Source organism: Chroicocephalus ridibundus, unplaced genomic scaffold, assembly GCF_963924245.1.
Source record: "Chroicocephalus ridibundus unplaced genomic scaffold, bChrRid1.1 SCAFFOLD_26, whole genome shotgun sequence".
Taxonomy (NCBI): domain Eukaryota; kingdom Metazoa; phylum Chordata; class Aves; order Charadriiformes; family Laridae; genus Chroicocephalus; species Chroicocephalus ridibundus.
In genome coordinates, this window is record NW_026961775.1 from 1,278,368 (window position 1) to 1,290,873 (window position 12,506).

Consider the following 12,506-nt stretch of genomic DNA (forward strand, 5'->3'; position numbering starts at 1 on the left):
AGGCTGTCCATGCCACCAGGGGCACAGACCAGCCTCCTCTCTCCTGCACCTGCCTGGCTTTAATCCTTTCCACAAGCCCTGGCTCTGCACCACAAACACTCTGGTGTGAGTCCTCACCCCGCATGGTCACACGGTACAAGCTGCACTCCGAGGATTTTTCCTCCTGGGCACTTTCCAGCCCAGCCCAGCTCCCTCCAAGCTCTGCCACCTCCCCTGCCCTCTCTCCATCCCAGCCCAGTCTGCGCTGGCCCAACAGCAGAGCCTGCCCCAGGGTGCTGCAGAGCTCTGGGCACTCACTCCACAGCCACAGCCCCTCTGAAGGGCACCGCAGCTGCTGGGGGGCAGAGGAGGGTCAGCCCCAGAGACGGGGGGCATTTGGGCACAAGGCAAAGGCAGTCAGTGGTACCCTGTGTCCTCCTCCCCAGGATGTTCTGAGGGGTCTGCAGCCCCTCTGTGCCATCCCCTCTCCCCAGCCCAGTACAAGAGCCCTGGCCCTGGGGACCCTCAGGCAGCTCCTGCCGCCCCAGTGACAGAGTGGCACTGGGAGAGCCTGCCCCAGGCTGCTGCAGCCAGAAAGGTCTTCTCATTTCCTGTTTATTCAGCCCTGCTGCTGGTGGGTCTCAGAAAAAGAAGTGTTAGAATCTTATGAGGAGTGGCTGAGGAAGTTGGCGTTGTTTAGCCTGGAGAAAAGGAGGCTGAGGGGAGACCTCCTAACTCTTTTTAACTCCCTGAAAGGAGGTTGCAGAGAGATGGGGCTCGGTCTGTTTCTCCAAGTAAGAGGCTATAGGACAAGAGGAAACGGCCTCTAGTTGTGTGACAGGAGGCTTATACAGGAGATTAGGAAAAGTTTTTAAACTGAAGGGGTTATTAAGCATTGGAACAGGCTGCACAGGGAGGTGGTTGAGGCACCATCCGTGGAGGTATTTAAAAGACGGACAGACATAGTGCTTAGAACTATGGTTTAGTGATGGCTTTTGTCAGAGGTAGGTTGATGGTTGGAGTAGGTGATCTGAAAGGTCCCTCCCAACCAAGGCAATTTGATGTTTCTCTTCTGATTTCATGCCCTTTTCCACTCTTTTTCCACTCTCAAGTTCTTCTCTTGGATCATCCTCATCCCCTCCCATACAAAGAGCCAACTCTTTTTCACAGTTTCCTTGTTGGCCCTTCCCTTGGTGTTTCGGAGATGGTGACAGTGGCACTTTCCACCTTCCTCATGACGTCCATGACACTAGTAACCCCTTTTCTTACCTCTGCTGTCCTACAGCTACTCAAGTTTTCTCATTAGAGGAACCACCACTCAGCATGAGCCATCTGCACATGCAATTTAAATGCTGACGTGCTGGAGCTTCAGTGCACAGGGACCTTGACACACCTGGGGACGTGGCCAACAGAAACCTCCTCAAGTTTTTCAAGGAGAAGGGGCAAAGTGGGACAGGACCAGGTGAGGAGTGAGTCTGAGGAGAGGGGCCTGGGCATTTTGAAGGATGCCATATGAGCCTCTGGTAAAGGCTCAGCACCATTAAGGCCAGCTGCATTTGGGGTGGTGTTAGAAGGACTGTGGCCACCCAGACAAGGGCAGTTATTGTCCCCCTTGACTCAGCACTGGTGTGGCCACATCTGCTCTCATAGTGTCCCAGCATGCCATGGATTTGAAGGTATGTTTGAAGGTCATGTGGTCCAATCCCTGTTTTTTAGGGACATCTGCGACCCAATGAGGATGCTCAAAGCCCCACCCTACCTGACCCTGAACACCGCCAACGATGGGGAATCCAGAACTTCTCTGGGCATCTTTTTCCAGTGTCTCACCACCCTCATTGTGAAAAATTTCTTCCCTATGTCCAATCTAAATCTGCCCTCTTTCAGTGTAAAGCCATTGCCCCTTTCCTGTCATTACTGGCCCTGGTAAAATCTCTCTCTCTCTCTTATAAGTCTCCACTGTATACTGAAAGGATATAAGAAGGTCTCCTTGGAACTTTTTTGTTTCCATGTTCAACAACTTCAACTCTCTCAGTTTCTCTTCCTAGGAGAGGTCTTCCAGCCCTCCAATGATTCTTGGTGATCCATCCCTTGACCCGCTCTAACAGATTTGGACATGAGGCATGTGGTGAGGGTTTCAGCTTTGGCGTTAGTGTTCAGGGAAGGGCTACAGATGAGAGCTGCAGGTGAGGGATTAGGGTTAGGGTCCAGGCAAAGGCTTAGGGGGAGCTGCGTCGTGCCGAGTCTGAGGGGCAAGAGTGTGGAAGGCACTCAGCGTGTATGGGCCCTGGTGGTGAGCAGAGGGAAAGCTCATGTGGTGATGACCAAAAGCATCCCCATGTGAATGAGCTGGGGATTAGCACTGGGCCCCTTGGCTTGGCAGGGCACATCCAGGGGGCTACAGCACACAGGATGTCTCTGCCTCCTTTCTTTGTCACCCTGAAATCACTGCCGCTGGTTTTCTGCTCTACTCAGCCCCCAGGGAGGCACGCTTCAATTTCCTGAAGCAGCTTCGTCACCCACAGCCCTCAGCAGACCCTGCTGAACCTCCAAGGCTCTTTATTCCTGCCAGGGCCCTCCACACTGCGTGACTTTCCCCTGGGAGCTTGTTAACGTGAAGGAACTGTAATGAGTTTATTCTTGCATCTCAATTCACCGTATGGTTGCAAGGGGACTTTGAGGAGAGACTGTCTCCAAGGAAGAGTTTTGCTAGAGTTTGCTGGAGAAGAAAAGTTTTGTTTAACAAGCACATAATGTAACATGGGCAGGAACATCACTAGAGACATGAGTTGGTGACAAGGCTCTGGGATGGAAATTTGGCCAAGAATAAGGCAAAGTTTACTTAATCTGCCACACTCTCTCTTTAGCCAACTCACTAACTGTGCGTATATTTAGAATTTCCTATCAATCTCTCCAACGTATTTCTTTTATATTGGTTGTTTGAGGAAGGTGGAGATTATTGGAGGCTTGGACTTGGCATATAGTGGAAGAATGCATTGGGTTTCTTTAATTAATTGGTATCATTTTGTCCTTCTGGCTGTTCAAATTTAATAAGAATCCCTTGTCTATTTACAGCCAAGTCTGCGGGGGAATCAGGCAGGAATTGGTGCAAAGGAGCTGTGAACATTCAGCTGCAGACTCAGCGCACAAGTCTGATGTAGGAAAAGAATGCAAGTCCCAGGCAGCCCCAAGAGAAACGGTGGGGAGGAGGAGGTGGGGGGGAAACGTTGTCCGTACAGTGGGGGACCTCGAGGAGATGGCAGTTGCTACCTCTCCGGTCCTCCTTAGGAGACCCTCTGGTTCAGTATCAGTTGGAGAAAGCTGCAAGCATTTCCTCTGGAAAAAGAAAAAGACTAATGAAAAGCCCTCTCCAAATGAAAAATTACCTTTTTATTAAGTGCTTCTTGAAACCTTCCACTTTAAGTAGACTCCTGAGACCTCTCCACTGAGCTGTACCAGGCTAGAAGCCCTGAAGAAAATCATGCAAGAGCTGTGGCTCCTTAGGGCTTTCTGCACTTTAACGAGCCCCATGGGGCATTTGCTGCTGAGCCCAGGAATGCCAGATACTGAGAGGAGCTTGAACAACCTGTGCAGGAATTCAAGTCCGAAGCAAACGCCAAAGTATCTTGGAGCATTAATTGTCCCCACTGAGGGCCATGACAGACCAAGCCTCCCCATGGATTTGTTCGAGCAGGCAACTGGAGGCTGTGATTACAGGGAGGCAAAGGCACTGTGCAGGTGGAGCTGATGCTGAGTAAAGCCTTGATGTATTTTATCCCGCCAAGCGGCCAGCCCTGGGAAGGGGGATCCTGTCCCTCACACTGGCTCAGGGCTCCTCCTGGGGCAGTGAGGTGTGGGGTGTGCAATACCGAGTGAAGGAGAACGGCACCACACCTCCCGGCCTCCCTGGGGGGTGCGAGGAAGGACACAGTGAGGCCCCGGTTCCATGAGATTAAGGTGTCTCCTTTCAGGCCTTGGTAGCAAAGACAACAGCCACAGCCAAGGGGACAAAGACCTGCAGGCTGTGGACACCCAACCTCTTTCCTCCCCTTGCTCCCACTGGGGCATCTCCTGGCCTTTCCTGACAGCTCTTCTTCCTCCCTGCCTGTTCCTTGGAACACCCAGCGTTGCGCTGATCCAGGCTCCCTCTGGGTGACCTCAGGAGTCACAGCACTGTCCTTCATGGGACATTTCTTTCTCCTCATGTCCAGTCTCGTTGTGAATGTGGATTTGGGATCCTGCCCAACTTTGAGGCAGCAGCAATTTCAGATTTAGTAACACGGGGTTAAGTCATATGATTCTAACAATACTTCATCATTTGCCAGTTCTCAAAGTGATTTATCAAAATTAGCTATAACCAACACAGTGACATATTTAAAGATTCAAAAAAGGAAAGGTTCACCGGACATGTACGACAGTTTCCTGAATCAAATCAGACACTCGCAACCACAAGACTTACAACAGTTTCCTAAATCGAGTTGCACACACAGAAAGTCACTGAGGTGACCATCTCTGTGCAGGTAAGTCCACACTGGGGAAGGGAATCATGGCAAAAAGGGCCAGCGAGGGGCTCCTTTGGGGGCTTTTTGAAGTGAGGAAAAGCGGCCAGCCTGTGCTGGAAACTGGCCGCTTGTGGGTGGTCTGCTGAGGAGGTGTGGGCAGAGCCAGCACCACGGGCGGCAGATCTAAACGAGGCGTACTCGCTGGGACCACTTCCCCCCTCATAAAAGAAGCCTTTTGGGAGCACAGCGACCTGGTCACTGTGCACTGAGTAAGCACACAGCGCATGGGCATCACCCAGGGCGTCACTGGGGAGCACCACAACAAGGCGGTCATCACCCTCTTGGATGGAGTTTAGCTCTGGTCTCCACCCGGCAGAAGGTCGTGCTCTCAACCTTAGCCAGGATGGATGTGGGAACCCAGAGAGAGCTCCCACAGGAACATACAGCCATCCAGGTCACAGGCTGCAGGGAGTGCCAGAGCCTTTCACTGGTAACGCGGGGCAGCTGTAACAGCTGCTGTGTGCCTTGTGAACAGGTGAACCATCTGCTCAGCCTGGTGGCAGAGCTGTGAGAGGAAGTCGAAAGGTTAAGGAGCATGAGGGAAGCTGAACAAGACACAGACTGGTGGAGACAGGCTCTGCCCTCCTTGAAAGAGAAGCAGGAGCACCTATCAGAAAGTCACCGGGATCCAGGGACCCCTGTATCCTGCCCTGTCAGGCAGAAGGCAGAAGCCTAAATGGAAAGAGTGAATGGAGGGAAATTCATGGTCGGGGCAGCAGGCGAACTCCCTCCTTGCCCACCTTGTCCCCCACCCCGGTACCTCTGAACAACAGATACGAGGTTCTGGTTGAGGAAGGCCAGTCAAATGAGGATGTGGATGATGGGCAATCCACACCAGAGATGTCTCCACAGTCAGAATGGCGTACCGCCCGTATCACAACCACAACCACAACGAAGAAAAGAAGGGTTATGATCATTGGCGACTCCTTCCTGAAGAGAACAGTGGGTCCAATATGCCGGGTAGACCCTCCTCGTAGAGAAGTCTGCTGTCTTCCTGGAGCCCGGGTGAAGGACATCACCAGGAAACTTCCTCGCTTGATACAGTCCTCAGCCTATTACCCGTTACTGATATTCCTTGTAGGTGGAAAGGAAGCTGCGCCTCATAGACCAAGAGCAATCAAGGGGGACTTCAGGGCCTTGGGAAGGTTGGTGAGGGAATCTGGGACACGGGTTATTTTTTCCTCACTCCTTCCAGTTGCAGGCAGTGACATTGGAAGAAACAGACGGATCCAGTCTATTAATACATGGCTCCGTGGCTGGTGTCACCACCACAATTTCATTTTTGTTGACAATGGGACGGCCTACACAGCACCAGGCTTGCTGGTATCAAATGGGAGACACCTTTCTCAAAGGGGGAAGAGGGTCTTTGCTCAAGAGATTGTGGGGCTGATCGACAGGGCTTTAAACTAGATGTGAAGGGGGAGGGGGATGATAATATCAGGCTTGTCTGTGACCAGCTGTGGGATAACACGTCAGGGTTAGGGGGATGGGGCGCTAGTGAGGGCCTCTGACCTGTTGCCCGGGGGCATGCTGGGGACACTGCATCATAGTCAAAGTCTTACAGAGACGAGCCAGGGGCTTCTGAGGTTGTTGGAGTCAACAGGGAAACACCCGTGAAACACCTCAAGGTGATCTCCTCTAAGAAGGTAACACAGGGAGCAGCCCAGCTGAAGTGCCTCTACACAAACGCATGCAACATGGGTAGCAAACAGGAGGAGCTGGAAACTACCATGCTGCTGGAAAGCTATGACCTAGTGGCCATTACTGAAACCTGGTGGGACGAATCCTATGGCTGGAGTGTGGCTATCAATGGCTACAAGCTGTTGAGGAAGGAGGGGCAGAGGTGTTGCCCTCTCTGTTAAGCAACGGATAGAGTGTGAAGAGATGTCTCTAAAGAACAGCCAAGAGGAAGTCAAAAGCTTATGGGTAGGCATTAGAGACCGAGGAAGTAAGGGGAACCTGGTGGTTGGTGTCTACTACAGGCCGCCTGATCAAGGGGAACCTGCTGATGAAGCCTTCTTCCTGCAGCTACAGGAGGCATCGCGCTCGAAGGCTCTCCTCCTGCTGGGGGATTTCAATCACCCTGACACCTGCTGGAAAAGTAACAGGGTGAGCTGTAGACAATCCAGGAGGTTCCTGGAGTGCCTCGACGACAACTTCCTAAGACAGGAAATAGACAGCCCTGCCCGAGGGGATGCCATACTGGACCTGACAGTCACCAATGTGAGTGAGATCATTGGGGATGTCAAGATTGGAGGCAGCCTGGTGTGCAGTGACCACGCACTGGTGGAGTTCACAGTGCTAAGGGATACGTGTCAGACAAGGGCGTAGTCAGGACCTTGAACTTTAGGAAAGCAAACCTCCGGATCGTCGTGGAGTTAGTCAATAGGACCCCCTGGGAAATGGTCCTCAGGGACAAGGGGGCAGAAGAGAGCTGGCAGATCTTCAAGGACGCTTTCCATAGAGCACAAGGGCTCTCGATCCCCAGGTGTCAGAAATCAAGCAAGAAAGGGAAGAGACCAGCATGGCTGAGTTGGGACCTGCTGGTCAAAGCAGAAAAGGAAGGTTAAAGAAAGCGGGCCCTCCCTGATGACTGAGAATGGCAAACTGGTAACAACAGATGAGGAGAAGGCTGAGGTTCTCAACAATTGTTTTTGCCTTAGTCTTCACTGGCAGCCTCTCTCCTCACACCTCCCAAGTTGAAGGACTTCAAGACAGGGACCTGGGGGACAAAGGCCCTCCCACTGTAAGTGAAGACAAAGTTTGTGACCACCTGAGGAACGTGAACATACACAAGTCCATGGGGCCTGATGCACCCCAGAGCCCTGAGGGAATTGGCTGATGAAGTTGCCAAGACACTCTCCATGATATCGGAAAAGTCATGGCAGTCAGGTAAAGTCCCCGGTGACTGGCAGAAGGGAAACATTACAGCCATTTTTAAAAAGGGTAGAAAGGAGGACCCCGGAACTACCACCCTGTCAGCCTCACCTTCGTGCCTGGGTAGATCACAGCACAGATCCCCCTAGCAGCTATGCTAAGGCACGTGGAGGACAGGGAGGTGATTCAAGAGAGCCAGCATGGCTTCACCAGGGTCAAGTCCTGCCTCACCAACCTGGCGGCTTTCTCCAATGGAGTGACTCCATCAGTGGACAAGGGAAGAGCAATGGATATCCTCTGTCTGAACTTCTGCAAGGCCTTTGACATGGTCCCCCACAACATCCTTCTCTCTGAGTTGGAGACTACGGATTTGATGGGAGGACTCTTCGGTGGATAAGGAACTGGCTGGAGGGTCGCATCCAGAGAGTAGCGGTCAATGGCTCGATGCCCAGATGCAGAGGGGTGAAAAGTGGTGTCCCTCAGGGATCTGTCTTGGGACCAGTGCTGTTTAATATCTTCATCAATGACATAGACAGTGGGATCAAGTGAACCCTCAGCAAGTTTGCCGATGACACCAAGCTGAGTGTTGCAGTTGACAGGCCAGAGGGAGGGGATGTCATCCAGAGGGACCTGGACGACCTGGAGAGGTGTGCCTGAGCAAACCTTATGAAGTTCAAGAAGACCAAGTGCAACGTCCTACACTTGGGTCGGGACAATCCTGCTTATCAATACAGGCTGGGGGATGATGTGATAGAGAGTAGCCTTGCGGAAAAAAGCCTGGGGGCTACTGGTAGATGAAAAGCTGGACATGAGCCAACAACGTGAGCCTGCAACCCAGAAGGCCAATCGCATCCTGGGCTGCAACAACAGAACTGTGGCCAGCAGATCCAGAGAGGTGATTCTGCCCCTCTCCTCTGCTCTCGTGAGACCCCATCTGGAGTAGTGTGTCCAGCTCTGGAGCCCTCAGCACAAGAAGGATATGGACCTGCTGGAGCAGGTCAAGAGGAGGCCACAAAGATGGTCTGAGGTCTGGAGCACCTCTCCTACGAAGACAGTCTGATACAGTTAGGCTTGTTCAGCCTGGAGAAGAGAAGGCTATGAGGAGACCTGATAGTGGCCTTCCAGTACCTGAAGGGGGCCTACAAGAAAGCGGGGGAGGGTCTGTTTGCAAGGGCATGTAGCCATAGGACAAGGGGCAATGGTTTAAACTAGAGCAGGGTGGGTTGAGATTAGACATTGGGAAGAAGTTCTTTACCATGAGGGTGGTGAGACACTGGCCCAGGTTGCCCAGAGAGGGGGTGGAGGCCCCATCCCTGGAGGTGTTCAAGGCCAGGCTGGATGAGGCTCTGAGCAACCTGATCTAGTTGAAGATGTCCCTGCTTACTGCAGGGGGGTTGGACTAGGTGGCCTTTAGAGGTTCCTTCCAACCCAACACATTCTATGATTCTGTGATTCTAAACAGACATAAAGGCTAACCAATATAATTGACATGTATCTCTTTTTGCAAAAAGTAGCGCATTATTGGTACCAAATGATCTTTGAAACCTCAAAGGCAGGTGTTTCTATATTGTAGGTGGTATTGTAGGGTACAGGTGGTTCATATTGTAGGGAGGACGCTGCATTAGGAGGAGCGTGGGTCACCCACACCAGGGGAGCTGTCATCTCACTCCACTGAAACCTGGAGTGGTCACCTCGGGGCTCGTGTGCCCCTCACTGGGGCTTCCTGTTCTAGACAAGTGGGGAGGAATGGAGAGTGTCCAGAGAAGCTCTGCCAATATGGGATTCATGGCCTCAAGCACACACCCCATGAGGGGAGGCTGAGGGTCCTGGTCTCCTTCAGCCTGGTGAAGTGGGGGCTCAGAGAGTCACAGTCATAACCTGTAACTGCTTGAAGGTGGTTTCAGAGGTGCTGGAGCTTTTCTTCATGGTGGAAAAAAAAGCAGGAGAAAGGAAGGATGCCACAAAGTTTGGATTGGGAGGTTGAGACCAGAAATGACCAGAAGAAACTGTCACCCCGAGGGCAGTGCTGTGGTACAAGAGGACACCCAGGGGGAGGCTGGACCAGCCCATGGCTTTGTCTTTCCAGGAACAGCCAGGGAGGATGGAGAGATATCAGTAAGGGTAGTGAGACATTGGGGTGAAATCAAAAAGATAATTGGATGCCTTCAAAGAAAGAGGTGCAGGTATGGGACACCGAAGGAGTAACACCTTAAGTTTGCTGAGCATCAGAGCCACCTTTAATTTCCCTTTACCTACCTGTCATTATTGCCTCCAGTTTTCTGCTCTAACGAGCCCCCGGGGGAGGCTTTGTTGGTAATGGTCCTCAGTGGGACCCATTAAGAAACCTTGGAGTTTACATCTGAGTTTGTCATCTTGAGCAGTTTCTTCAACTTCCTCTCAGTGTCTGAGGTTCAGGGACTCTGCCCCAAACCCACCCGAGGGGTCATTAAAATGCCTTGGGCTGCTCCTCTGCTGAGCCCACCTCCTGGGATGGAGGAAGCTCATGGCAACCAGTGCTGCAGAGAGACAGTTCTGCCCAGGAGCAGTTCCTGTGCAATGGGCAGCAGGGCTGAGGGCGCTGCCTGCAGGCACCGAGGATGGGACCATCAATGCAGAGAGAGCGTGAAGGCAGTCGTGATGGGGAGGAGAGCTGAGAGCTCACTGTGGGAGAAAGCTTCCCAGCCCTCTGCCCGGTAAGTGTGAGGCTGCAGGGCAATGCCACTGCCGATCCTGAAGGGTTCTCATAAAGCTGTCGTAGCCCACAGCCTGTGGGATCTTTCTCTGGTGTAGAGGAGGAGAAGGGTGTGCTGCAGAGCAGGGCTTCCCTGCAGCACCGTCAGAGGGACAGGACATGGTGGCTGCCTTCTCCTGGGGATGGTTGCAGGGGCATGAAGGCGGGTGTGCAGCCAGGGGTGCCCGGGGCTGTCCTTCAGAGCAGGGTCTCATCTGTGGCCATAGCTGCAGCAGAAGGGACTCTCCTGAGCACCCTCTGTCCCTCCCTGGCCTTGTTTACCTTGGCAGAAGCATCGGGGCATTTCTCCTTGCTTCTCCACCCATCCCTTCTGCTGCTGCTGTTGCTCTTGTTTTCAGTCTCTCTGGGGTGGGGGCTTCATCAGCAGCTCAGCCACTGACCCTGCAGGTCCTGCCATGCAGATGTGTCCCTGGTGCCCAAGGCCTCTTCTAACCTCTGGGTCTCTAGGCAATGCAGTCCATGGGGTGGGGATAAAGGTAACTCTCCACAAAGGGCACCCCATCTTCTAGGCATCCAAAAGCTGAATGCTCTTCCATGGGGAGGGGAGTTTGGAGATCTGCACTTTGGAACTGGACTCCTCTGCTCTCCGTGGGATCATCCTCCAGACCAAAGCAGTGCTGGCAAAAAGCAGCTGAGAGCAGGACAGATGGAGAGACCAGCTCTCCTCCTTCTGCACTAAGGGACTGTCCTATTGCCTCCCAGGACTCTCACAATAGCACTCGTAGGGTAGCAGAAATGCCAGGGATTTCTACCTTCAAACATGACTCTTCAGGTGGGACAGGGGTAACAGGAGAAAAACAAAACAAAACAAAACAACCCCCCCCAGCTCTGTTCTGCAGCCAGGGGACCTGGGAGTGACAGTGGTCAAAAGCTCTTTTATATCGGGGATAGAGTTACCCTGCGATCACTCCTGGTTCCTCTCTGCCTCTTGCTGCACAGCACGACTGACTCCTCTGGAGCCCACAGCAGAGTCCCCTGCTCCCCATTGCACCCTCAGCCAGCACAAACCAGGCATCACACCAGGATCTGCACAAACGCCTTCCTGCATGGACGGAGGTCATTTGGGGGGCTCTACTGTGACCAGTGCAACAGGTTCTACTCCGACCTGTCTGTCCTCACTCTTCACTGTCTTTTCCTCCTTGGACAGGCCCCCATGTGCAGAGGGATCAGATGTCCAACGGCAGCTCCATCACCCACTTCCTCCTCCTGGCATTCGCAGACACGCGGGAGCTGCAGCTCTTGCACTTCTGGCTCTTCCTGGGCATCTACCTGGCTGCCCTCCTGGGCAATGGCCTCATCATCACTGCCGTAGCCTGTGACCACCACCTCCACACCCCCATGTACTTCTTCCTCCTCAACCTCTCCCTCCTCGACCTAGGTGCCATCTCCACCACTGTTCCCAAAGCCATGGCCAATTCCCTCTGGGACACCAGGACCATCTCCTACATGGGATGTGTTTCCCAGGTCTTTTTCTTTGCCTTCTTGATGTCAGCAGACTTTTGTCTTCTCACCGTCATGGCCTATGACCGCTACATTGCCATCTGCAAACCCCTGCACTATGGGTCCCTCCTGGGCAGCAGAGCTTGTGTCCACATGGCAGCAGCTGCCTGGGGCAGTGGCTTTCTCAATGCTCTACTGCACACGGCCAATACATTTTCAATACCTCTCTGCCAAGGCAATGGCCTAGACCAGTTCTTCTGTGAAATCCCCCAGATCCTCAAGCTCTCCTGCTCACAATCCTATCTCAGGGAAGTTGAGCTAATTGTATTTAGTGCCTGTTTATTCTTTGTGTGTTTTGTTTTCATTGTGGTGTCCTATGTGCAGATCTTCAGGGCTGCGCTGAAGATCCCCTTGCAGCAGGGTCGGCACAAAGCCTTTTCCACGTGCCTCCCTCACCTGGCCGTGGTCTCATTGTTTATCAGCACTGGCATGGTTGCCCACCTGAAGCCCCCCTCCGTCTCCTCCCCATCCCTCAATGTGGTGATGGCTGTTGTGTACTCGGTGGTGCCTCCAGCAGTGAACCCCCTCATCTACAGCATGAGGAACCGGGAGCTCAAGGATGCTCTGAAGAAACTAATCTGATGGATCCTGTGTGTGGATCCATGTAATGTGCCTTCCGTTCTCTGTGTCATGCTATAAGTTTACTCTAGGCCAGGCTTCAGCCATTATTTTTTTCTCTGATAATTATACTTTGAAGTAATTGCTTGGGTTCATAGCACTTCTCTTGAGGCTCTTTCCTGTTCTGTCTCATCCTTGAAGAACCATGTGTCACCTCTTTCCTCCCTAATAGCATCTCTACAATAAAAAGGGATCTCCTGAGTGTGGTGCCTGATGGCTGG

General features: G+C 52.7%; 1 protein-coding gene across 1 annotated transcript; it reads left to right on the forward strand.

Annotated features, from left to right (window-relative positions):
* Positions 1-11,337: 11,337 nt before the first annotated feature.
* LOC134509664 (olfactory receptor 14A16-like) lies at positions 11,338-12,249 on the forward strand. Its single transcript, XM_063322244.1, has one exon. The coding sequence runs from the start codon at positions 11,338-11,340 to the stop codon at positions 12,247-12,249; it is 912 nt and encodes a 303-aa protein (XP_063178314.1).
* The last annotated feature ends 257 nt before the right edge of the window (positions 12,250-12,506 follow it).

Bases quoted from the DNA above. Each gene is read 5' to 3' on its own strand.
- LOC134509664 (XM_063322244.1), top strand. From the start codon at position 11,338: ATGTCCAACGGCAGCTCCATCACCCACTTCCTCCTCCTGGCATTCGCA.